The sequence below is a fragment of the Emys orbicularis genome, chromosome 1 (genome assembly GCF_028017835.1).
Source record: "Emys orbicularis isolate rEmyOrb1 chromosome 1, rEmyOrb1.hap1, whole genome shotgun sequence".
In the NCBI taxonomy this organism is placed as follows: Eukaryota; Metazoa; Chordata; order Testudines; family Emydidae; genus Emys; species Emys orbicularis.
In genome coordinates, this window is record NC_088683.1 from 201830098 (window position 1) to 201857440 (window position 27343).

Genomic DNA, 27343 nt, shown 5'->3' on the forward strand with positions numbered 1-27343 from the left:
TCCAACCCACAGGCTGGCATAAGATTCAGAGTGGCTGTACTGCAGCCTCATCAACCCATCTCAGGTTGTGGATTGGGATTTTACTCCCTCAGTGCTCATGCAGGATGCACAGATAAATGCGAGTTACTCAAGCTATATGTATTTCCTGAATCTCATCTTTAGTAGGAAATCCAGAATTCATGTTCTAAGGCTCAAAAATGGCAAAAAAAATATTTTTCAGAGGTTAATGAGCAAGGAACGTTTTTTCTAAATTCTATGAGGTTATCATGAAATTCATTACAAACTGCAGTTGTTTTCATGTAGCTCTTTTAATGCTGATTAAATAAACCATTTACCTGTTCTTCCTAGACATCCATCGCTGTAGCTATCTCCTCTCACCTGTGCATTTGATACAGCATTTATCCTGGGACAAAAAACAAACTCAAATACATAAGTTTATAAGTCTAAAGCTTTACTAGAAAAGCCATTTGAAAATTATGATGGTTAAAAACAAAATTAAAGTTTTTAAGAGACGTGAAAAATATTCAGAGAAAGTTACTAGGCTGGTCGTTCCCTTCCAGTCACACAGTTTGTAAACTCTTTGTTTAGACCAGATTTTGCAACTGGATCCACAAGGGCAGATTTCTACACCCACACAGAGCTTCAGTGAAGTCCATGGTATCCTCTCAGGTGCAAGGTCTGCTCCAAGGCAACAAGCATCTGAGCCTTGTTTAAGTGTCCTTTTTTTAAAAATAATTGAAATATCTGTAATATATTCCTGGCTTAAGTTAAATGCATTTTTTTTAAAGTTAAAGACACACCAAATAGGTTTGTGGGATGATTGTGATGAAGACAGTAGCATGAATCACTCAACTACTCACTACTACTAATGGTCTAAATTCATCTCTGATGCTACCCTGAAAAAAAATGGTCATCAAAATAAGTTTTAGACCCAGAGAAAGAGCTGTAGGAGTAGTTAGCTACATCATGGATCAATCTGGCCTAATATGCTTCATGTTAGTATTATTGCATAATATATCAGAGGTTTTTCTCCAGGAATATGAGCACTTGTTATAAAAGGAAAAGATGATGCCTTATATTAAGCCAAGATATATATAATTTTTAAAGATAAAACTTAAAGGCGGCAGAGAGAAGAAACAAATAACCGTGTAACTACCCAAGAGAAAAGGAAGCAGAGACCAAGAACTTTGCCTTCTTTTGTGTATTACGCAAAGGAGGTACTGGTGGATTAGCGAAAAGTAATGATGCTGATGGTTCAAATTTAGACTATATATATATATATGGAGAGAGAGAGAGAGAGAGAGAAAGCTGGTTAAATTTTCCACTCTGTAAAATTATGCATCTATGCATTTACAGGAAGTAAGTACCTTTTTAAATACAGAATTATCATTAGCATACTTACATGAAAAAGGCTAATGTGGAAAACACTCCACAGGTGTGGAATGCATGGTTCATTTGTTCTGGTTTAGGATAAACTACTGCAGCATCTATCATTATCCACCAGCCTGTGAAAAACTAGAGAAACAATGAGACCATCACACAGTATTATGAAGCTGGAGGGGTCTGAAGATAAACTCTCAGCATGTTTTCTTTGTCTAACACTTCATGCATATTGCTAACTTAATTTCTTCTTTTCACAAATACGCTCTTAAAAAAGTTTGCTGATATGTATATTCTGTAATCCAGTAAAGCTGAAAAAAAACCTTACTGCTGACATTTTCAAAGCAGTGTTTGGGATTTAGCCATAAATCTTCTATTAAAATTAAAGAAAAAGGTATGGCTAGATTACCTTCATTGCCTTAAAAACTTGAACATATGTTCCCAATATATGAATGATTTAGCCAGGTAAAATGTAAGTGCTGTAACATACCTTGTTATGCCAGACACACACACATATCACATAGGAGTCTAGTCATGGACCAGGACCCCCTTATACTAGATCAGGGGTCGGCAACCTTTCAGAAGTGGTGTGCCGAGTCTTCATTTAGTCACTCTAATTTAAGGTTTCGCGTGCCAGTAATACATGTTAACGTTTTTAGAAGGTCTCTTTCTATAAGTCTATAATATATAACTAAACTATTGTTGTATGTAAAGTAAATAAGGTTTTTAAAATGTTTAAGAAGCTTCGATTAAATTAAAATGCAGAGCCCCCCGGACCGGTGGCCAGGATCCGGGCAGCGTGAGTGCCACTGAAAATCAGCTCGCGTGCCGCCTTTGGCACACGTGCCATAGGTCGCCTACCCCTGGACTAGATGACGTACTAACACAGAACAAAAAACAAGGCCTTGCCCCAACAAGTTTATGATGCTAAGTATAAGACAAGAGACAACAGATGGAGACAGACCGACCGACCAAAGGGGGAATACGAGGAAACAATACTGGTCAGTATGATGGGCTGTGCTCTCAGCACACAAACGGTCTAGCCGTTGTCAAGTATTTTGTAGGCCTCACAGCAAAGGAGAGTTTTATGGACAGATTTGGAGGAGGATAATGAGTTAGTTTTGCGGATGTTTATAGGGAGCTTCTCCCAAGTGTAAGGGGCAAAATGGGAGAAAGCATGAAGGTGCTTGTTTGAAAAGTCAACAAGTAGGTGATGGCAGCTGGCATCATGGGCTGATCAGAGGCAGGAGTCTACCTTTCAATACTACATTAGATTTAATAGGTAGGGTGGGGATAGGGCCATGAAAGTCTCTGAAAGTGAATACATACCTTCCAACAATTTAACACTTTTTAAAAGAAAATCAATACCGGAAAAAGAAAAAGTAGTATCGGAACATCAAATTCAAACATAGTGTACACATCCAGGTGAACTGCAAAGGTTTTCCTAAACAAACTTGAAAAATATGAAGAAATATATTGGTTTAAGAATGCAGTTAGCACTGCAATTTAACAAAATTTGATTTTGGAATGTTTTATTTTCAAAGATTAATACTAAATGAAGTATTAATGCCACATTAAATAAGATGACAAATCTGGATTCATTTGTGTAGTTTGAATACTTACCAGTACACCTGCAACCACTGAAGCAACTGCATTTCTTCTTTCACTCCAGTCAATACACTCACACTCTGGCCATCGGAAATTGTCTAGGAATCCTGCCATTTCTTTAATGGTTAGATTTTTCTTCTTTATCTGTACTCTTGCATGAATTTTTCATTAACTGTTGAATCCTAAATAATTTAACAAAACAGCCAGACAATTTAGAAATTTCATGATTTTTTTCCTTAAAAAAAAAAAAATATATATATATATATATATTTGACAAGTTTGTTAAAGACAACATCCATTTTAAAAAAGCATTTTTTCTCAAATCAAATTTGGGCTAACATTTTGGTTTGTAAGAACAAGCTTTTACAAACTAAGTCTGTCATAACTATAAAGGGAAGGGTGACAGCTCTCCTGTGTACAGTGCTATGGAATCCCTCCTAGCCAGAGACTCCAAATCCTTTTACCTGTAAAGGGTTAAGAAGCTCGGGTAACCTGGCTGACACCTGACCCCAAGGACCAATAAGGGGACAAGATACTTTCAAATCTTGGGGGGGGGAAAGGCTTTTGTGTGTGTCCTTTGTTTAAGGGGTTGTTCGCTCTTGGGACTGAGAGGGACCAGACATCAATCCAGGTTCTCCCCATCTTTCTAAACAAGTCTCTCTTATTTCAAAATTGTAAGTAAAAGCCAGGCAAGGCGTCTTAGATTTACTTTGTTTTCTCAACTTGTAAATGTACCTTTTACCAGAGTGCTTATCTTGTTTGCTATACTTTGAACCTAAGACAGAGGGGATTCCTCTGAGCTCTTTAAGTTTGATTACCCTGTAAAGTTATTTTCCATACTGATTTTGCAGAGATGATTTTTACCTTTTGCTTTAATTAAAAGCCTTCTTTTTAAAAACCTGATTGATTTCTCCTTGTTTTAAGATCCAAAGGGGGTTTGGATCTGTATTCACCAGGAGTTGGTGAAAGGAAGGAGGGGGGAAGGGTCAATTTCTCCTTGTTTTAAGATCCAAAGGGGGTTTGGATCTGTATTCACCAGGAGTTGGTGAAAGGAAGGAGGGGGGAAGGGTCAATTTCTCCTTGTTTAAAATCCAAGGAGTTTGGATCTGTATTCACCAGGGAATTGGTGAAAGGTTTCTCAAGGCTTCCCAGGGAGGGAATTCTTAAGATGGTGGCAACGGACCAGAGCTAAGCTGGTAGATAAGCTTAGAAGTTTTCATGCAGGCCCCTACATTTGTACCCTAAAGTTCAAAGTAGGGATACAGCCTTGACATGGTGGCACAGCGGTGGGATCGTTTTAAACCCAAAAGCCAGTAAGAGATTTTTTTTTCCTTCTAGCTGCTTGGAGAGCAGAGCTGAAGGTAGATGCATATCTTATCTCTCCTTGCCTGAAGGCAGAGGTGTTAAGTTTTTTTTTACAAGGTCCTTTGTTAAGAGAAGGGTTCAATTAATGAGCAAACAACTGGTAAAGATAATTTACAAGCTGAATTGTGTTTTTTTTCTTTTTTACATCCTCGGAAGTAGCTAGTTAGAAACTCTCTGTTAACTCAGCAGCACTCAGCAGGAGCCTGAGCTAAATACATCCCAGTTTCAGTCAACTGCAGAGGGTGAGACCCAGCACAAGAAAACCAGGAAAATGACTACCAGTGAAGCAGCTAGCAAACTAGAACTGGCCAGACTAGAAGCAGAAGAAAATGAGAAAAAACATCAGAGACTACTTCAAATTAAAAAACTCGAGGAAAAAGCCAAACAGGAGGCCCATGAAAGAGAGGAGAAAGCCAAAGAGGAGGCCCACAAGAGAGAGATGGAGCTGGAAAAAGCCAAAGAGGAGGCGAGAGAAAAAGAAAGGAAGCATGAACTGGAAGCAGCAAGTGCTAAGCAGGATGCATCAGACCATCCTAACAATTCCTCTCCAAGTACCACTTCCCATCCCAGGAAATTCCCCACCTACAAGGCAGGCGATGATACTGAGGCCTTCTTAGAAAATTTTGAAAGGGCCTGCCTTGGATACGACATCCCTCCAACCCAGTACATGGTAGAGCTGAGGCCGCAGCTCAGTGGACCCTTAGCAGAAGTGGCGGCTGAAATGCCTAAGGAACACATGAACAGTTATGAACTTTTTAAAAACAAGGCCAGACTCAGAATGGGGCTAACACCTGAGCATGCCCGTCGGCGGTTCAGAGCCCTAAGGTGGAAACCTGATGTGTCATTTACCCGACATGCCTATCACATTGACAAAAATTGTGATGCCTGGGTATCAGGAGCAAATGTTAAATCTTTGGAAGATCTGCTTTCCCTAGTAAAAATGGAGCAGTTTTTAGAGGGTGTCCCCGAGGAAATAGAAAGGTACATCCTAGATGGGAAGCCCAAAACTGTAACCGAGGCGGGGGAGATTGGAGCCAAATGGGTGGAGGTGACAGAAAAGAAAAAAGCTAGTAGCAGTTGGAGCGAATATCAGCAGGGGCAAGCCGAAACAAAACCTTATCACCGGGGACAACCCAAGACCCCACCCACATCCCAAGTGTCAACTATCCACCAATCCCTAGTGGACCCCAAACTCATCAACCCGGAGGCTACAGTGACAATTCAACCCTTCGTGTCACAGTCTGTAACCTTGCCTACAGCCAAGTTGCATGTCCAGTACAAGGGCTGGTCAGGAATGTGGACTTTTGCAGTCTATGACAATTATCCCATTCCCATGCTACTGGGGGAAGACTTGGCTAACCATGTGAAGCTAGCCAAGAGGGTGGGAATAGTCACCCGCAGCCAGGCTAAGCAAGCTTTCACCCCCATCCCTGTTCCTGAGCCGTCCACCAGGACCCCGTCTGTGTTACCGGAGACCCAAACACAGGTGGTGGAACCGGATCCCCTGCCAACGACTGCAACAGCCGTAGTGGATCCAATCCCAGAGACCCAGCCAAAGCCAGTCCCAGAACCGGAACTGGCAACGCAACCAGCACCAGAACCATTGCCAGCACCGAGTCCAGCGCTTGCAACCCCGTCTACAACTCCAATGCCAGAGGGCACCAGCGAGCCTAAACTGGCGGAAGCAGCAGATAACCCTACCCAAGAGGCTCAGCCAGAGCCTGAGATACCACATAGTGCACCAGCGGGCAGCGGTTCACAGTCAATGGAAAAAACCCCAGCCCCTACATCGCTTCCAGAGGGACCAAGCCCCAGTCCACAGTCCAAGGAGGAACGGATGTCTCCAGCATCAAGGGAACAGTTCCAGGCCGAGCAGGAAGCAGATGACAGCCTTCAGAAAGCTTGGGCGGCGGCACGGAGCACCCCACCGCCTCTCAGCTCTTCTAACCGATCCCGGTTTGTTGTAAAAAAAGGACTTTTATACAAGGAGACTCTTTCTGGTGGGCACCAGGAAGACTGGCATCCTCAAAGACAGCTGGTGGTTCCCACTAAGTATCGGGTAAAACTCTTGAGCTTAGCCCATGATCATCCCAGTGGCCATTCTGGGGTGAACAGAACCAAAGACCGGTTGGGGAAGTCCTTCCACTGGGAGGGAATGGGCAAGGACGTTGCTAATTATGTCCGGTCTTGTGAGGTGTGCCAACGAGTGGGAAAGCCCCAAGACCAGGTTAAAGCCCCTCTCCAGCCACTACCCATAATTGAGGTCCCATTTCAGCGAGTAGCTGTGGATATTCTGGGTCCTTTCCCAAAGAAGACACCCAGAGGAAAGCAGTACGTACTGACTTTCATGGATTTTGCTACCCGATGGCCGGAAGCTGTACCCTTAAGCAACACCAAGACTAAAAGTGTGTGCCAGGCATTAGCAGACATTTTTGCCAGGGTAGGGTGGCCCTCCGACATACTTACAGATTCGGGAACTAATTTCCTGGCAGGGAACATGAAAAACCTGTGGAAAGCTCATGGGGTGAATCACTTGGTTGCCACCCCTCACCACCATCAAACCAATGGTCTGGTGGAGAGGTTTAATGGAACTTTGGGGGCCATGATACGTAAATTCGTAAATGAACACTCCAATGATTGGGACCTAGTGTTGCAGCAGTTGCTTTTTGCCTACAGGGCTGTACCACATCCCAGTTTAGGGTTTTCACCATTTGAACTTGTGTATGGCCGCGAGGTTAAGGGGCCATTACAGTTGGTGAAGCAGCAATGGGAGGGGTTTACGCCTTCTCCAGGAACTAACATTCTAGACTTTGTAAGCAACCTACAAAACACCCTCCGACACTCTTTAGCCCTTGCTAAAGAAAACCTAAAGGATGCTCAGGAAGAGCAAAAGGCCTGGTATGATAAACATTCCAGAGAACGGTCCTTCAAAGTAGGAGACCAAGTCATGGTCTTAAAGGCGCTCCAGGCCCATAAAATGGAAGCGTCGTGGGAAGGACCATTCACGGTCCAGGAGCGCCTAGGAGCTGTTAACTATCTCATAGCCTCCCCCACCTCCAACATAAAGCCTAAGGTATACCATGTTAATTCTCTTAAGCCCTTTTATTCTAGAGAATTAAACGTTTGCCAGTTTACAGCCCAGGAAACTGATGACGCGGAGTGGCCTGCAGGTGTCTACTATGAAGGAAAAAGGAATGGCGGCGTGGAAGAGGTGAACCTCTCCACGACCCTGGGACGTCTGCAGCGACAGCAGATCAAGGAGCTGTGCACAAGCTTTGCACCGATTTTCTCAGCCACTCCAGGACGGACCGAACGGGCATACCACTCCATTGACACAGGTAATGCTCACCCAATTAGAACCCCACCCTACCGGGAGTCACCTCATGCCCAAGCGGCTATACAAAGGGAGATCCAGGACATGCTACAGATGGGTATAATCCGCCCCTCTACCAGTGCATGGGCATCTCCAGTGGTTCTAGTTCCCAAACCAGATGGGGAAATACGCTTTTGCGTGGACTACCGTAAGCTAAATGCTGTAACTCGTCCTGACAACTATCCAATGCCACGCACAGATGAGCTATTGGAGAAATTGGGACATGCCCACTTCATCTCTACTTTAGACTTAACCAAGGGGTACTGGCAAGTACCACTAGATGAACCCGCTAAGGAAAGGTCCGCCTTCGTCACCCAGGCAGGGGTGTATGAATTCAATGTACTCCCTTTCGGGTTGCGAAATGCACCCGCCACCTTCCAAAGACTTGTAGATGGTCTCTTAGCGGGATTGGGAGAATCTGCCGTTGCCTATCTCGATGATGTGGCCATTTTTTCTGATTCATGGACAGAACACCTGGAGCACCTGAAAAAAGTCTTCGAGCGCATCCGGCAGGCAGGACTAACTGTTAAGGCTAAAAAGTGTCAAATAGGCCAAAACAGAGTGACATACCTGGGGCACCAGGTGGGTCAAGGAACTATAAATCCCCTACAGGCCAAAGTGGATGCTATCCAAAAGTGGCCGGTTCCAAAGTCAAAGAAACAGGTCCAATCCTTCTTAGGCTTGGCCGGATATTATAGGCGATTTGTACCACACTACAGCCAAATCGCCGCCCCGCTGACAGACCTAACCAGAAAGAAACAGCCAAATGCAGTTCAGTGGACTAATAAGTGTCAAAAGGCCTTTAACCAGCTTAAGGCAACACTCATGTCTGACCCTGTGCTAAGGGCCCCAGACTTTGACGAACCGTTCCTAGTAACCACAGATGCGTCCGAGCGAGGCGTGGGAGCAGTTTTAATGCAGGAAGGACCGGATCAAAAATTCCATCCTGTCGTGTTTCTCAGCAAGAAACTGTCTGAGAGGGAAAGCCACTGGTCAATCAGCGAAAAGGAATGCTACGCCATTGTGTACGCGCTGGAAAAGCTACGCCCATATGTTTGGGGACGGCGGTTCCAACTACAAACAGACCATGCTGCGCTACAGTGGCTTCATACCGCCAAGGGAAATAACAAAAAACTTCTTCGGTGGAGTTTAGCTCTCCAAGATTTTGATTTTGAAATACAACACATTTCGGGAGCTTCTAACAAAGTGGCTGATGCACTCTCCCGGGAAAGTTTCCCAGCGTTAACTGGTTAACAATTGTTCTTGAAATAAAACATATTGTTAGTTTTTATATAATCAGTAGTATGTCTAAAGGTACATGTGTTTTATTAACTCTGTTTTCTCCTAAAGCTCCAGGAAGAAATCACAGCCAGTGTGGAACCAAACGTCCAACACTATCTGTGATTTGGGGGGCGTGTCATAACTATAAAGGGAAGGGTGACAGCTCTCCTGTGTACAGTGCTATGGAATCCCTCCTAGCCAGAGACTCCAAATCCTTTTACCTGTAAAGGGTTAAGAAGCTCGGGTAACCTGGCTGACACCTGACCCCAAGGACCAATAAGGGGACAAGATACTTTCAAATCTTGGGGGGGGAAAGGCTTTTGTGTGTGTCCTTTGTTTAAGGGGTTGTTCGCTCTTGGGACTGAGAGGGACCAGACATCAATCCAGGTTCTCCCCATCTTTCTAAACAAGTCTCTCTTATTTCAAAATTGTAAGTAAAAGCCAGGCAAGGCGTCTTAGATTTACTTTGTTTTCTCAACTTGTAAATGTACCTTTTACCAGAGTGCTTATCTTGTTTGCTATACTTTGAACCTAAGACAGAGGGGATTCCTCTGAGCTCTTTAAGTTTGATTACCCTGTAAAGTTATTTTCCATACTGATTTTGCAGAGATGATTTTTACCTTTTGCTTTAATTAAAAGCCTTCTTTTTAAAAACCTGATTGATTTCTCCTTGTTTTAAGATCCAAAGGGGGTTTGGATCTGTATTCACCAGGAGTTGGTGAAAGGAAGGAGGGGGGAAGGGTCAATTTCTCCTTGTTTTAAGATCCAAAGGGGGTTTGGATCTGTATTCACCAGGAGTTGGTGAAAGGAAGGAGGGGGGAAGGGTCAATTTCTCCTTGTTTAAAATCCAAGGAGTTTGGATCTGTATTCACCAGGGAATTGGTGAAAGGTTTCTCAAGGCTTCCCAGGGAGGGAATTCTTAAGATGGTGGCAGCGGACCAGAGCTAAGCTGGTAGATAAGCTTAGAAGTTTTCATGCAGGCCCCTACATTTGTACCCTAAAGTTCAAAGTAGGGATACAGCCTTGACAAAGTCTAACAGCAATATATCCACAATTAAAAAAAAAAAAAATCTAAAACCTACAACCCAAACAATGAAGGGTTATGCTAGCATGAGAACTTAAAAATTATTAGAAATTGAATACTCTATTTTCATCATCCAAGCTGACAGAAATGCAAAAATAAAAAAGCAAGCAAAACAACATAAGTGGTAAAAACTAAATATGATTTTTAACCTGAGAGTGTCACTTCAAAGGCACAACAATCTTTCAGCCACTACAAATACTCTTGTAGACAAAAAGAGAAATATCACAAATGCAAGGGGATTTAAGAAGTTCTGGTAAATGCATAATAATTGGCCTTTACATCAGAGCATCTATTAAGTTAGATTCCTGATACCAGTTGTATTCAGGGACTAAAGATGCTTGGGGAGTACTGCACTCACACCACAGAGAGAAGGTAATAAACTTGTTGATTCAGCTAAGGAATAGTGTTAATAAAATTTGAAAGGTGTCTTATTTAGTCCTTCTAGACCAAGGAGGTAGGTGCATCACTGCAGAATCTTAAAAGTGAGAAGGCTAAAGCAGGGGTAATTAAAGAGAAAGCTGTAAATAACTGTAAATAGAAGTGAAATAATTGGGCCTCAAACATTTTATTGGCTGATCACTAACTATAAAAGTTTCTTAACTACTATGTTATTGTTCATAGTCTATTACATTTTCATCTTTATAACATATCCTCCATTTGCACATTCCTTACATTTGATATGGTACAGGCTTGTATACCTGGTTTTAGCTTTATTTATTTATTTATTTATTTGTTTGTTTTTGGTGTTACGAGTTCAAATATTTACAAGATTTACATAGCATATTAGCAATTCACAGCAAGCATTCCTGATATCTAATTCTGTTTTAATATTGTAGTTAATCATTTCTCTAATCTATACAGAATAATCTACAAATATTGTTTAACTGTACATTATGATTAACAATTAACTATCTTAATCAAAGTACAGGAAAGATTGCTGTGGAGGTTTTTAAATTCCAGTGTTATCAAGAAAAATCCTCCATTGAAGGTCAAAGGAAAATTAAATCAAATACTCAGTATCAGCCTACACATGAATAAAGGGCACTTCTTGTAGTTTAGATTTTTATAGAAGAAACAAGCAATTCTGAATCTAGTACTATGATCTCATCAATGGTCATGGTGACATCTTAAACCACTAAAGCAATCCTGGAACAATTGGGTAGTCAACCATAACTTCCAAATGAATGTATTGCACAAATAAAAAAAAAAAATTTTAAACAGCAGTAATGGATACGAGTCCAAGATCCAGCTCTTACCTAGAAGATTCTAAAAGACTCACATTCCTTCCAACTCTTCCACTAGTTCCCTCTGTGTTTCCCTTCCTGTATCACAACTCTACGTTGGCTCCTACTGTGCTTCCTTCTCCACCCCATCTTTAAGTTGCTGATTGTTCCTCCCGTAATTTCTTCATTTCCTTTCAACTCCCGGTGGCTCCTGTTTCCTTCCCCCTCCTCCACTGATCTCCCTATCAGAAGGTCTGGTCCATCTCTGATCATCTCATTACCACTTTCTCCATGAACTACAGGTTCCTTTGTGTATGGTATTGCAGCCATTAATTACAACAAAATGGCACATGCAGAAACATGAAACATTTTTAAAAACATTTTATTATGGCAAAGTTACAATAAAACGTTAACATACTACACCATACATTACTTATTCAGGCTCCAGTTAATATTCAAAGATCCTGGATAAAGATTCTGGCCTGCTGACGGGAAGCCTCCCTCCTGAGTGCACTAGAAAGGGTGACCAAATTTCTAGACACCTATCCCATTTTTGGCACTTTTCTTGTGTACATACTTGGTGTGAAAGCTTTTTCATTAGAAGACTGTCCATATTTTTCTATACTACTGTTCCCAAGAGAATGGGTCACATTTCCAGTAATGTGCAATACAGAGTCTAGCTGCTAACAAAAAAGATCTCTAACAAGCTAGCATTTTGTTATAAGATGAATCTCTAATAATTCCCTGCCCAAACCATCTAATTCCCTGACAAGCACTACATGTGCAAGTATGTTATCCTTTCCCCATAATCACTCCATCAGAGTGCCACCCTAGTAGCAAAAATATGATGGATCTTCACTGGAGCTAAACGCCATCTTTATAGTAATTTCCACCTAAGTCCTAGGAAAGAGAGAATTTTTGTATTTCACATAAAAGCCGCAAGACGCTTTGTTTACCTGAGCGTCCGCAGGTACGGCCGCTCGCAGCTCCCATTGGTCGGGAACGGCGAACCGCGTCCACTGGGAGCTACGAGCGGCCGTACCTGCGGACGCTCAGGTAAACAAAGTGTCTCGTGGGCCCCAGGGCTTACCCTGAACAAGCCACGAACCAAGTTTGGGAACCCCTATATTAGCTGATGGGTGTAAATGATCACCTTTTAAAAATCATGACTAGATGACATTAATAAAACGGCAGGTTTTGAATATGTACATATCTGAATTCTCTCTCAGTTACTCTGATTACTGAGATATTAGCCACCCTCCTTGAGGTGAGCGTGGTGTGTAAAGTACCATTGCCTAACTATCACTGGATCTTTGTGGTGAAGCTCATTAATCTCTGAAATACTGGGAAACAGAACAATTTCTGTATAAATACTTTGCAAAACCTGCAGTGTAAATTCATACAATTTGCAACACATTTCAACTAGCAACATGGTATGTGCTAAAATTAAGAATATATTGTGCTACTGCACAAATACAGAAAGGAAAGAAGAACTTTAGGCTGATCCATCAGGCATGTAAGAAAAGGACTGCAACATTAGTAACTCACATACATTTACTTTTCAACTAGATCATCTTTAGGGGAGGACTAAGAAATTATGGCATGAATGGTTAGGACAAAGCCACAGACAACTGAAAGCATCACTGAGTGGTTGTGCTTGAGAAACAAACAATAACATAGTGAGGCAATACATAGAGACTGCAATATATTTAGTGATATAAACCTTTGTACTATATTTGCCCAGAAATCGCATGCAAGAGCTTAACAGAATAGCTATCATTCAACAAAAAAGAAGGAGAATGAAAATATACCAATTGTAGAATCCACACAACTGTTCACATAATCTTTATGTAACACAGTACATAAAGATTAAAGGCAGAGTTATGTGGCTGTCAATAATTCCCCCCCGAGTTTTGCCCACATTCCAATAGATAAAGTGAAACCTATACTCTTCTCTCCCTGCCAGATTTGCTTTATTTTCTTTGAGGTTTGTAGGTTTTACATTTGTATGTTAATACGTTTATAGATTTTAGGTGGGTGGTACGAATTATTCATATTTATGATGCAAGAATGTCTTTGCCAGTGGCATTTTGCACATATAATACAGATCTCCTGCTATAATCTCTCACCTGCTTAAATTTGAAAGCTAGGAAATAATATAATTGTTACTTAAATTAAACTTCAGCAAAGGTTTGTAGTGCATGATCCAACATCTCTCCAGTAATGTTAATGCCTTATAAAAATGTCAGGTTTTCCCAAATGGAAGACTTTTAAATTCATTCTGATACTGAGATTACCTTAAATGGGTTTCATGGAATTGGTTTGCATATGAATATTTTTCTTTTTTCCTGAGCAGTAACAGCAGTTATTATTAGTCAGGGCATGACAATTTACCAGACAGCTGCTTGTCAGAGGAGTAAGTCTACCTGCCATAGGTTGGTACTAAAGATGAACCCACTAGTAAGCTCCATGATTACTGTTCTGGTAAGAATCACAGCAATTACCCCCAAGCTGCTGAAAAGTAGGGTACTGAGATTCTTACCAAGATTTTGGTACCAGAACTTGCTCCCCCTCTTGTTAATGGGTTTAGTGCCTGATAAATGTGAAGCCCCTCCTATACCCATCTGACACCTGGAAGGGAGAAGGAGATTCATCTTCATCCGGACCCCAAGTCCAGAGCCTCCTGGTTGTACAGGTATCTGCTACTTTAGTCTTTTCCCAATCAACTGGTTACTACAAGAGCGGGTCACCACAACTCTATTCCTCACCCAGTTTTCTTAACCCCACCTCATAAATATTCCAGTGCCTCCTTCCACTGCACCTCACATCCTGCCCAAACAGCAGGAGAGAAATTGACATGATTGTCAGTTTCACATTGCTCAGCACTGTAAATATCATCAGTGAAACTGACTAGACTTATTAGTTTCATATTTACTTTCACAGAGAAAGGATATTGGGGAATATTTAGGAAATAAACTCAAATACTCTATGGGGTTTCACAATTATGTATAGATAAAGTAATCATTCTAATCATATTTACACTTTCAACAATTGTCAAATATAAAATAAGTAGTCAAGTTCTAAACAGGTCACATTTACTTTAGAATGCTAGAAGTTCATGAAAATTAAGCAATCTTTTCACCAAGAAAGCTAGAAGCAAAGCATTTAGCTATTAGCCTCAGCCAGTCATTTTCTTCAAAGAAAACTACCTTCCCAAAGGTTATTTATTAATTTTTAAAAAGAGTTCTTAAAACAAGAGAAAATAAGAATGCTACCTGATATTTTCTCCCTGATCCCAATATTACTCAGACATTTCAGAGAGAAGTAATATTATTGATATTGTGCTATAGTGGACATGTTAAGGGAAATAGCATACAACTCAGTATACAAACAAAATTACTGCTTTAGAGACAGATATGTCAGAGTTACAGACACAGTATAACTTAAAATAGCAATAACTTTACCCAATTTATTAATTTGATCTGCCTCCCACTAAGAAGGATCAATGTTTCCTCTCTGTTCTGGTTTGCTAAGAGGTCACCCTCTCATTGAAAGAATGCCTGCTAGATTTTCAGATGACTACAACATCCAATTCTTAAGAAGATTCATATGGTTAAATCATTTTTTTCCTTTAAAAAAAATTCTTTAGTCAAAAGGGCAATGTGAAATACAAAAATTCTCTCTTTCCTAGGACTTAGGTGGAAATGTAGTCTGTATTTTTCCCATCCTGAGGTATTAGGAAAATGAGTAACTATGCAGATTTGTAATTTCAAAACAACATGTGTCATTAACCCTAGTAAAACTTGTCAGAACTCAAGTAATTTGGTGGTGATAGAAATATGTATATACAGTCTACACTTGCAAAAAAAGATATTTAAATTTTTTACCATTCAAAAAGTTGAACACCAAATTAGGGATGTTTGGGTCACTAGGGAAATCTGAAAGCTCACACAAAACTTCTCTCAGCATTTCAGTAACTATCCACACACATCAGATTCTATTTTTAATACTAACATTATGGCCAAAAATAGTGAAATCAGGGAAGCTGTTGCCCCCTTTTCCTTGCAAATCTAATAGGTTTTTTTAGAAGACCTGCTAGCTGAAATGCAAAACAATCTGCTGCCAATGCATATTATTTTCTTTATTACAGAGTGCATTCCTGATACCCAGAACTGGCTCTGAAACATGAGTTTTGTTTGAACTTGACTTTTCAGGCCAGAGGGATAGTGCAACAATTAACATGAGTAGACCTGATAAAAATGCCAGCAGGTAGCATTTTTCTACAATAAGAGCTCATAATGGACAACACAATTTTCCTGCTTCTTCAGAACATGAATATAAATATGAAGAATAAATAAGCAATGAAGAATAGTTTGCAAATGAACTGGCTCTGTGGATGAGGGGAAAGCAGTGGACATGTTATTCCTTGACTTTAGCAAAGCTTTTGATACTGTCTCCCACAGTATTCTTGCCAGCAAGTTAAAGAAGTATGGGCTGGATGAATGGACTACAAGATGGATAGAAAGCTGGCTAGATCATCGGGCTCAACAGGTAGTGATCAATGGCTCCATGTCTAGTTGGCAGCCGGTATCAAGCGGAGTGCCCCAAGGGTCGGTCCTGGGGCCAGTTTTGTTCAGTATCTTCATTAATGATCTGGAGGATGGCGTGGATTGCACCCTCAACAAGTCTGCAGATGACTCTAAACTGGGAGGAGTGGTAGATATGCTGGAGGGTAGGGATAGGATACAGAGGGACTTAGACAAATTAGAGGATTGGGCCAAAATAAATCTGAGGTTCAACAAGGACAAGTGCAGAGTCCTGCACTTAGGATGGAAGAATCCCATGCACTGCTACAGACTAGGGACCGAGTGGCTAGGAAGCAATTCTGCAGAAAAGGACCTGGGGTTACAGTGGATGAGAAGCTGGATATGAGTCAACAGTGTGCCCTTGTTGCCAAGAAGGCTAATGGCATTTTAGGCTATATAAGTAGGTGCATTGCCAGCAGATCGAGGGATGTGATCATTCCTCTCTATTCGGCATTGGTGAGGCTTCATCTGGAGTACTGTGTCCAGTTTTGGGCCCCGCGCTACAAGAAGGATGTGGAAAAATTGGAAAGAGTCCAGCGGAGGGCAACAAAAATGATTAGGGGGCTGGAGCACATGACTTATGAGGAGAAGCTGAGGGAACTGGAATTATTTAGTCTGCAGAAGAGAAGAATGAGGGGAGATTTGATAGCTGCTTTCAACTACCTGAAAGGGGGTTCCAAAGAGATGGATCTAGACTGTTCTCAGTGGTACCAGATGACAGAACAAGCAGTAATGGTCTCTAGTTGCAGTGGGGAAGGTTTAGGTTGGATATTAGGAAAAACTTTTTCACTAGGAGGGTGGTGGAGCACTGGAATGGGTTACCTAGGGAGGTGGTGGAATCTCCTTCCTTAGAGGTTTTTAAGGTCAGGCTTGACAAAGCCCTGGCTGGGATGATTTAGTTGGGGATTGGTCCTGCTTTGAGCAGGGGGTTGGACTAGATGACCCTGAGGTCCCTTCCAACCCTGATATTCTATGATTCTACAGAATAAGTAAAGAAAGATATTTATATAGGGGTCTACTTTGGAGACCGGCTCTGACTTCAGTGTGAATTTAACCCTGGGTGCCCTGCTCCAGAGTTCAAACCTTCAATGATGCTGAAGGAGCTCATCTGCTGTAATCTGCAGCCCATTTTTCTAACATAATTTGAGCATGGAAGGTACCTAGAACTCTGCAAACAGGAAGCCTCAAACTTTCCTATGACAATGATATTTATGGGACTTCAACTATGGAGTTTCACTTAAAAGTTAAAAATAATTTTTAAAAATATCCTTAGTTACTTATGTATCACCACAGATGTATAGAATACTATATACTTGTGTGCCTAATATCCTAGATTATTAATAATTAGCTCTTATATAGTACTTTGTTTTCAAAACTTTTAACCCATCCTCAACATCTCAAGGAGGGAAGCAAGCATTACTCCTGGGGGAATTCTGAGCCACTGCGCAATGCAGAATTTTGCAGAAATCAACATTGTGCGCGCAGAATTTCCTTCCCCCCACAGAAATGGGCTGTAGTACCGCTAGCCACCACTAAGGGCTGATGGGCCAGGCAGAGCCCAGCTCGCACATAAAAGACACTTCCAGGGGGAGAAGGAGGGAGCTACAGGATTCCTGGCAACTGCAGTTCCCAGCATGCACTGAAGGAAGGAGAGGGCAGTGCATAGGAAACTCCATGCAAGTCTGGGCCCAAGCATCAGGCTGTTTCCCCCTCTGGATACCTGGGGTCTGGAGGGGGGAGGGTGCTGGGAAAGGGTGGGGGCCCTAGTGGGGGAAGGTGGTTCGGGTGTATCAGCTGGGAGGGAGGAGTTGTGGGTGTCTGGCCTCCTGGCTGGGCTCTGAGGGGAAGGGGGTAGAGAAACAGGAACTGGGTTGTCATAGGGGTTTCTTTAACTCTCTACTCCTGGGGGAATTTTTGTGTGCGTCTGTATTGTTACAGATATACTTGCTGACAGGTATTTTGAAATAAATTACCAAAATAATTGAAACTGGCGTGATTATGTAGTGTTATTTTGACAAATAAAATCTGCAGAATTTTGAATTTTAAAATATTGTGTGCAGAATTTTTATTTTTTTGGCGCAGAATGCCCCCCAGGAGTAAAGCATTATTACAGCCATTTGACAGATGAAGAAACTAAGGCCCTGTCTACACTGGCAAGTTTCTGCACAGTAAAGCAACTTTCTGCGCTGTAACTCCCGAGGTGTACACACTGCCAAGCCACTAAGTGCGCAGAAACTGCGCAGTTGTAGCGCTTTAAAAAACACACCCCAACGAGAGGCGTAGAGCTTTCTGCGACGGGGCTACAGCGCTGCGGTGCCAGTATAGACACCGTGGCGATTATAGCACTGTGTTTGGCCTCCGGGAGGTGTCCCACAATGCCTGTTCTCACCTCTCTGGTCAACAGTTTGAACTCTACTGCCCTGCCTTCAGGTGACCAACCATCATCCTCATCCCGTAAATTCCTTTGGAAATTGGAAAGTCCCCTTCCTGTTTGCTCAGTAATGCATGCAGTGGTCTCAGCGCATCTTTCCAGGTGGCCATGCCTGCTCCACGCACAAGGCGATCCCCCACTTGGAGCAATGCTGAGCTGCTGGACCTCATCAGCATTTGCAGGGGGGAGGCTGTCCAGTCCCAGCTGCTCTCCATCCATAGGAATTATGATACCTACGGACAGATTTCATGATGCATGACAGAAAGGGGCCATGACCGGGACACATTGCAGTGCAGGGTCAAAGTGAAGAAGCTGCGGAACGCCTACCATAAGGCGCGGGAGGGAAACCACCACTCCGGTGCTGCGCCCACAGGCTGCCAGTTCTACAAAGAGCTGGACGCGATACTCGGCGGCAACCCCACCTCCACTGTGAAGACCACTATGGATACTTCAGTGGCTCATGTGCCAGTCGAGAGTGGACCGAGCCACGAGGAGGAAATCTGGGACGAGGATGTGGAGGGGGCGGGGGACCCAGAGGCAGAGGATGACTCGGAGGCCAGAGATGCATGCAGCCAGGAGCTCTTTTCTACCCCGGAGGAGGGTAGCCAGTCACAGCTGTCAGAGCTTGGCAAAGCACAAACAGGAGAGGAGGCACCCGATAAGTGGATCTGATTTTGGGAATCACTGAAGCGAGTTGTTGGGGTCAGGAGGGTTGCAGAAAGCAGGCTTGTCTCCCACTGTATGCCTAGTCTGAGAGGTAGAACAGGCTGTTGATTGATTCCCTCACTTCAAGGGAATCTCCCTCAGAGATCTCCAGGAAACTCTCATGGAGATACTGGACAATCCGCTGCTGCAGGTTCTTGGGCAGAGGTGCTTTGTTTTTTGCCCCATTAATAGTAACTTTCCCGCGCTACTGTGCTGTCACGGGGGTGGGAGATCACTGCTGCACACAGGCGAGCCACATAGAGGCCAGGGCAGAAGCTGCAGGCTTGGAGAAGACCCTCCCTTGATTCCCTGCTCACCCTCAACAGTGAGATATCTTCCGTAATGATCATATCCTGTGGAAAGTCTGGGGACAGGAATGATTATCAGGCCCCCCCTACAGTGCTGGCTCTCTCCAAGAACCATGTGCCCAGTGTACAGCAGGGTCCGGGAAGAGTGATACCCTTCCCCTGCGGCTACCCACCATTTTGGAAGTCTTGTGGCTCATGTGTGCTTGCCTGGGGTCACCTAGTTAGTGAGAGGTGTGAGAGTATTGGCTGTGTTTTAAATCACTGAATCAGTGTTCTCTGTTTTGCAAACAATACTGCTTCTGTAGAATGTTGCGTTTAAACTTCACAGAGATGACCTTGGGAGCCCAGCCTCTCTCTTTGTTATCAGCAGCTGAACGGCTGCGCAGAATTAGAAAGCAGCCAAGAAGAACTAGGAGGACTTTCTGCATAATGTTATGATGTACTCCGCCGCTGAGAAACAGGAATTGAAGGAGTGGCGGGACAGCGAGAAGAGAGACCAAAAGGAGAATACGGCATGCCAGAATGAAGCCACAGAGCGGCTCTTAAAGGTTACGGAGCACCAAGCAGACATGCTCCAGGCGATACTAGCTCTTCAAATGAAGCAGCTCCACGCCCTCCCTCCCCTGTAGCCGCTGTCGCAAAACTCTTTCCCATGCGCCCCCCAGACACCGCCAACACACTCTTATCAACCTCCTGGCTCCAGTCTATACCCGAGGCATTCCACTCCTCCCTCCTCACAGTCCAGCACTGTGGACTCCAACTGCACTCAACACCCATCCTTCTGCAGTTGGCCCTGCTGAAGTACAGTACCCGCTGCATTGTACTCCAAAGGAGAAGGCTGGATATGATCCCTGGACATACACAAATCTTTAGCTGTCCTGGGACCCCTCCTCCTCCTGGGACCTACCCTTATCCCTCTCACTGCTGATGGGTTTTTTGTTTGACTCTCTCCTCCAGTTGTTGTCTTTTAATAAAAGAATTGTGTTGGTTTGAAAGCAATCTTTATTCTATTAATTGAAAGCAAAAAGAGCACTGCAAAGCAACATACAATTATATTACACCCACTTATTGCATCATGTGCACCAATCACCTCCTAGCACAGGGGTAGGCAATCTATGGCATGCGTGCCAAAGGCGGCACACGAGCTGATTTTCAGTGGCACTCACACTGACCGGGTCCTGGCCACCAGTCCGGGGAGCTCTGCATTTTAATTTAATTTTAAATGAAGCTTCTTAAACATTTTAAAAACTTTATTTACTTTACATATAACAATAGTTTAGTTATATATTATAGACTTATAGAAAGAGGCCTTCTAAAAACATTAAAATGTATTACTGGCACGCGAAACCTTAAATTAGAGTGAATAAATGAAGACTCGGCACACCACTTTTGAAAGGTTGCTGACCCCTGTCCTAGCATTACAAGCACTGCACTCCCGAGCATAGCAACAAATATTAGTGGCTTTCAGCTTCAAATTGCTGCCTCAAGGCATCCCTGATCCTTATGGCCCCGCGCTATGCCCCTCTAATAGCCCTGGTCTCTGACTGTTCAAATTCAGCCTCCAGGCACTGGGCCTCTGCAGTCCAGCCCTGAGTGAAGCTTTAATCCTTCCTTTCACAAATATTATGGAGCGTACAGCATGCAGCTATAAGCATAGGAATATTGTCATTGGCCAGGTCCAGCTTCCCATAGAGGCAGCGCCAGCGGGCTTTTAAATGGCCAAAAGCACACTCAACAGTCAGGCTGAGCAAGTGCAGAATGTTGTTGAACTGCTCCTTGCTGCTATCAAGTTGCCCCGTGTATGGCTTCATAAGCCACGGCATTAAGGGACAGGCGGGGTCTCCCAGGATCACAATGGGCATTTTGACTTCCCCTACAGTGATCTTCTGGTCTGGGAAGAAAGTCCCTGCTTGCAGCTTCCTGAACAGGCCAGTGTTCCGAAAGATGCATGTGTCATGCACCTTTCCAGACCAGCCTGCGTTAATGTCTGTGAAATGCCCACGGTGATCCACAAGCGCCTGGAGAACCATTGAGAAATACTCCTTGTGATTAATGTACTTGGTGGCTAGGTGGTCTGGTGCCAGAATTGGAATATGCGTGCCATCTATCGCCCCTCGGCAGTTAGGGAAGCCCATTTGTGCAAAGCCATCCACAATGTCACACACGTTGCCCACAGTCACAGTCTTTCGGAGCAGGATGCAATTAATGGCCCTGCACACTTCTGTCAACACGAGTCCAACGGTAGACTTTCCCACTCTGAACTGATTAGCGACCGATCAGTAGCAGTATGGAGTAGCCAATTTCCACAGTGCAATCGCCACGTGCTTCTCTAATGGCAGGACAGCTCTCGTTCTCATGTCCTTGCACCTCAGGGCTGGGGCGAGCTCATCATCCAGTCCCATGAATGTGGCTTTCCTCATCTGAAAGTTCTGCAGCCACTGCTCATCATCCCAGACGTGCATGACGATGTGAGCCCATCACCAGTACTTGTTTCCTGAGCCCAAAAGCGGTGTTCCACTGTGGTCAGCACCTCCATGAATGCCACAAGCAATCTTGTGTCGTAGCTACTACGTGTGGCGAGATCAATATCACACACCTCTTGCCTTTGTAATTTAAGGAATAACTCTACTGCCACTCATGATGGGTTGGTCAGAGCGAGCAGCATATTGGTCAACAGTTCAGGATCCATTCCTGCAGCCAGAAGAGGTAGGGCGCGCAGTACACAAACTGTTGAAAGCTGGTGCCAAATGCAGACGGAAGCACAGGGATTGCTGGGATGCGAAGCAATTTATCATGGGTCATTGGGACAGGACCCAGGATGCCCCGTAACCCCCTCCGCCTTCCCACAAGTCTTAGTGGCAGAAAAGAAAGAGGTGTTCTGTGGGATAGCTGACCAGAGTGCACCGCTCCAAATACTGCTGCAAGTGCCACAAGTGTGAACACACTATTGCGCAGGCAGCTGACAGTGTGAACACACAACAGCAGTTTCCCTTCAGAGCTCTCTGAGTGGCGCTGTAAGTGCCAGCACTAACTTTTTCAGTGTAGACTTGCCCTTACTGCAGAACAAGAGTGTCACTGGAGGTAATGTTAAACAGGAATAAGGCACGCTTGTTCCAGAATAAGAGCGTACACACATGGAGTTGGTTGGGAACAGCACTTTAAATTCACACCCTACCTTAATTGGCATTAACTTTGAAGTACAGACAAGCCCTAAAATGGAACTAGAACTCAGGAGTTCCATCTGAAATCCAGTCCAAAAGGCTAGTCTCCCATGAAAACACGGAATGGGAAAAAGTTTACCTATTATGCTTTTCATTTATTTTTGCATTTCCTAAAGTTTGTACAATGAAAATCCAGTATAGGTGGTCTCTGCACTTTCTGGTGTCTCTGCGGAGTGCTGCCTCTCCTTGTTTTCAGATGAGAAAGAACGGATAGGAGGGGGGAAGAAATTAAAACCAAAATTTCTTTCAAAAAGGATAAAACATCACTCTAAAGACAGTTAAAAATACACTTATTTTATACAAGAGTTTGAGAATCCTTGAACTAGTCCATTATAATCACTTGTTTTACATGGAGTTTCACTTTCAGGTTTTCACCCACTGTGACACACTGCTACAAGATATGGGCTGTGACGCAGAAAGAGGGGCAAAGAGGCATGAGGGGAGGGGATAGGCTTGGGGGGAGGGGCAGGGCAGGGCCGCATTTTGGGTGCCGGTGCCCCTTCCCCCCACTTTTAGGGAGCATCCATTCCCCAGCACCGGGAGCAGGGGGAAGGAGGTGAAGGGGCAGCCCCCCCCCCCAGCTAGGGTGACCAGATGTCCCGATTTTATAAGGACAGTCCCAATTTTGGGTCTTTTTCTTATATAGGCTCCTATTACCCCCCCTCCCATCCCTGTCCCGACTTTTCACACTTGCTGTCTGGTCACCCTACCCCCAGCACCGGGAGCGGGGGGGAGGTAATGGGCCAGCCCCCCAATGCAGAGAGCGACGAGAGATTTTCACCCTCACCCCCAAGCGCGCGGAGAGCCGTTGGCCTGCGGCCGTTAGGAGGGGCTCCCGTGGAGCGCGTGGGGTCTCCTGCCGCACGTGGAGCAGGCGGGGGGGGGTTAGAACGGGCGGGGGGAGGGAGCGCTCTCTCAGGAACAGCCCCTACCCCAGCGGGAGGCGGCAGCCGTCAAGCTGCTCTCCGCCTCCCTTCGCGAGGGGCTCGCTTCGCCCGCCTTTCCCGCGAGCTCGCCCCCTCCCCGCGCGCTGGGCCCGTCCTAGGGGGACGCAGGCACCGAACCTACCCCGTCCTGCGTGAGACACTTCCTGCTGCCACAGCCCAGCCGGCCGGGGAGGAGGGGCAGGCGAGGAGACTGACAGGCGCCTCTGCCCAATCAGCAGCCGCAGCGAGGCGTCACAATGGGCTGGGCAGGGAGGAAGGAAGCACAGCGCTGTGGTTAACCCGACCCGGGCGTGAGGCTCGAGCCCAGTCCAGGCCCTTCCCCGGCTGGGAGCCCCCAAAGCAGCCCCTGCCCCTCCCCCTTCCCTCGGAGCTGCAGCATCATCACCACCGGGACCCTGAGTCACTCTGTTCCCCCCCCCCCCTTTGCCGCACCAGGCAGCCGTGGCATGGCCCGTGCCCCTCTGGCAGCCAGGGCCTCTCTGGCAGCACCAGGCGGAATCCAGCCTGCATCACAATGGGTCAGTGATGTGGTCCAGCCTGCATCACAATGGGTCAGTGATGTGGTTACAACACGCGCAACCCAAACCTTGGGAAGGAAGGACAGCGGCCGCACAGATGTGCTGGGAGCTCAGTCCTGGGGGGCAGTGACACAGAAAAAGATGTGGGGTTGGTGGTGGATAATCAGCTGGACATGAACTCCCCGTGCGATGCTGTGGCCAAAGGGGCTAATGTGATCCTAGAAGGCATAAGTAGGGGAATCGCAAAGAGGTTATTTTAAAATTTGGCACTGTTGCGACCACAGCTGGAATCCGACCTGTGGCCAGTTCTGGTGCCCACAGTTCAAGAAAGATGTTGATAAATTGGAGAGGGTTCAGAGAAGAGCCATGAAAACGGCTAACGGATTTGAAAACATGCTTTATATTGACAGACGCAAGGAGCACACTCTATTTAGTTTAACAAAGAGAAGGTTAAGGAGTGACTTGATTACAGTCTGTAAATACCTACTTGGGGAACAAATATTTAATAACAGGCTCTTCAATCTGGAAGAGAAAGGTATAACACAGGGGTGGGGAACCTTTTCTATCAGGGGTCATTGACCCACTGAAAAAATCAGTCGCGGGCCACACACAGCCCCCCCAGGCTGCCCCGGGGCTATGGCGGGGAGAGAGGACTCCCCCCAGCTCTCTCTCCCCACAGCAGCACCTGGGCTGGTGGGGAGAGGTGCCTCTCCCCGCTGCGGCAGGGCCAAGGTTGGGTTGGGGCCGTCGGACAGATGCCTCTCCCGTGGCAGGTCCGGGGCTGGATTGAGGCTAAGGGATAGGCGCCTCTCCCACGGCTGCAACAGGTCTATGCCAGGGCTGAGTTGGGGCCGTAGGAGAGGTGCCTCTCCCACAGCCGTGGCAGGTCCGGGCCGGGGCTGGGTTGAGGCTGGGGGAGAGGAATCTCTCCCCTCCGCAGCCCTGAGCACCTACCCGGCACTTAATAGGTTGCCTCCCCCCCACCACCGCAAAAAAAAAAAAAGATTTAATTTTATATATATACATACACACACCTGGGGGATTTTTTATTTGCCTTCTGGGTTTTGAGGCGCTATTATTTAACATTTTTAAGTTTTTCTCAGCAACCATCACTGCTAGAAACTATCTTTTTTTTTTTAAATAAAAGACAAGAGTTTCATGTAAGTGCATTATTCCTGAGCTGGGACTTTAAGAAAAACACCAAATGTCACAAGATTTGTGATAAAATCATGACAGTTGGCAACACTGAGAAACCCAAGGCCTGGCCTTGTTACACTCCTACACTACCCCACACTCAGGCATCTCAAAGTAACCTGCCCTTTTTTATTTCTTTATGATTAAGGCTGCGTGTCTGTCTTGGAGGTCACAGAAGTCACAGATTCTGTGACTTTCCGTGACCTCCTTTACTTCTGCAGCAGCAGGTGTGGCTGGCTCCGGGACTGCCTGAGCAGCTCGGGCAGCACATGGGCCAGTCACTCCGGCCGCTGCTGAGGCAGTCTCAGGCCACCGCGCCTCCTCCCCCCGTCCCCGTAGCAGCAGGAGGAGTTTGGGTGTGGGAGGGGGCTCAGGGCTGGGGGTTGGGGCACAGGAAGGGGTGAGGGCTCTGGGCAGCACTTAGCTTGCGGGGCTCCCCAGAAGCAGTGACATGTCCCTCCCTCGGCTACTAGCTCTGCACACTGCCTCCGCCTGCAGGCACCGCCCCCGCAGCTCCCACTGGCCACGGTTCCTGGACAATGGGAGCTGCAGAGCTGGCAGAATGCGGAGCTAGGAGCTTAGAAAGGGACATGTCACCGCTTCCGAGAAGCTGGGTGGGGAGCCTGCCAGCCCCTCCAATCCCCCCCCCCCAGCACCAGCGGGGGTTCCAAGCTGCTCCCACCCAAGCACCCACGGTGCCCCCCAGACCACCCCCCGAGCACTTGCAGCACCCCCCCAGACCGCCCCCTCTCGAGCACCTGTGGCCCCACCCCACACGGCGCCCCCCAGATTACCCCCCATGCACCCATGGCATACCCCAGGCCACTGCCCCCCCTGAGCACCCGCAATGCCCCCCAGGCCACCCCTCCATGAGCACCCATGGCATTCACAAAATTTAATCAGGGGTATAGTACAAGGCATGGACAGGTTATGGGCCGTGAATTTTTGTTCACTGCCCATGACCTGTCCATGACTTTTATTAAAAATACCCGACTGAAACGTAGCCTTATTTATGACGTATAAAGAAGCCTTTAACGGTGGGGTTTTAAAAAAAAAATCCCTAACTCCCCTTTTTTTAACCTTAGAATATCAGGAATATCAAATCTGCTTTGGAGGACTCAGAGGACTGGGAATTTCCTCTTTACCAACAAGAACTTTTATACCATTTGTAGGATATTGGAGTTAAATAAAATTAACTTTTAAAAACAGTAAATAAAATTTATTTCCTTTACATTTAGGCAGGTTTGGTATGTATGATACTTGTGATGTCATAATCATACTAATTGTCCAGTCAGCCATTCAGTCTTCTAGGGAAAACACAGCAGCCAAGACCTGAATTTATTGTTAAAAAAAGAGGGGGGAAATAAAAATAAAAAACCCCAAAAGGTATCAGGCCTTCTTTATATACTGTAAAGAAGGAAAGACGGGAATATTCTCTTTTGTTCCTTTGCAGGTTGCTTTTAATAACTGTAGATTCATAAAGTGAAACATGTCCTTTGTTTTCTATCTGCAACACGGAGAATGGAGCCCACTCTAGAATGTTCAACAATTTGATATCACACCAGTCACTTTCTTGTGGATAAAGTTATAAGAAGCATTTTATTCCATAATACAATGACTGTTATTCTCTTACATTCTGGTTAGACAAAAGGGTCTCCTTTTATTATAATTACCTGTAACTGGAATTCCCAAAATGTCTACTTGGAATAATATTTAGAGACAAATTCTCTTTTCAGATATGTACAGTAACTCCTCGCTTAACGTTGTAGTTATGTTCCTGAAAAATGCAACTTTAAGCGAAACGATGTTAAGCGAATCCAATTTCCCCATAAGAATTCATGTAAATAGGGGGGGTTAGGTTCCAGGGAAATTTTTTTCATCAGACAAAAAACTATATATTATATAGATATACACACACTATACGTTTTAAACAAACAATTTAATACTGTTCACAGCTATGATGATTGTGAAGCTTGGTTGAGGTGGTGAAGTCAGAGGGTGGAAGAGGGAGGGATATTTCCCAGGGAATGCCTTGCTGCTAAATGATGAACTAGCACTCAGCTGAGCCCTCAAGGGTTAACACATTGTTGTTAATGTAGCCTCTCATCAAGGCAGCACG

The 27343-nt window shown here is 44.9% G+C and overlaps 1 protein-coding gene across 3 annotated transcripts in view; it reads right to left on the reverse strand.

The window, feature by feature from the left end:
* TMEM50B (transmembrane protein 50B) overlaps positions 1-23691 on the reverse strand; it is a 30894-nt gene extending 7203 nt beyond the window's left edge. For 2 of the 3 annotated variants that reach the window (XM_065404028.1, XM_065404011.1), the window contains exons 1-4: positions 23634-23691; positions 3004-3170; positions 1403-1515; positions 336-403 (exon numbers count right to left, since the gene is read on the reverse strand). In XM_065404028.1, coding sequence (XP_065260100.1) covers positions 336-403; positions 1403-1515; positions 3004-3102 — 280 coding nt within the window. In that variant the 5' untranslated portion in view covers positions 3103-3170; positions 23634-23691. Of the gene's footprint in view, positions 1-335; positions 404-1402; positions 1516-3003; positions 3171-22644; positions 22751-23633 lie in introns of all 3 variants that reach the window. The other variant, XM_065404020.1, reaches the window with a different exon arrangement.
* Positions 23692-27343: the final 3652 nt, after the last annotated feature.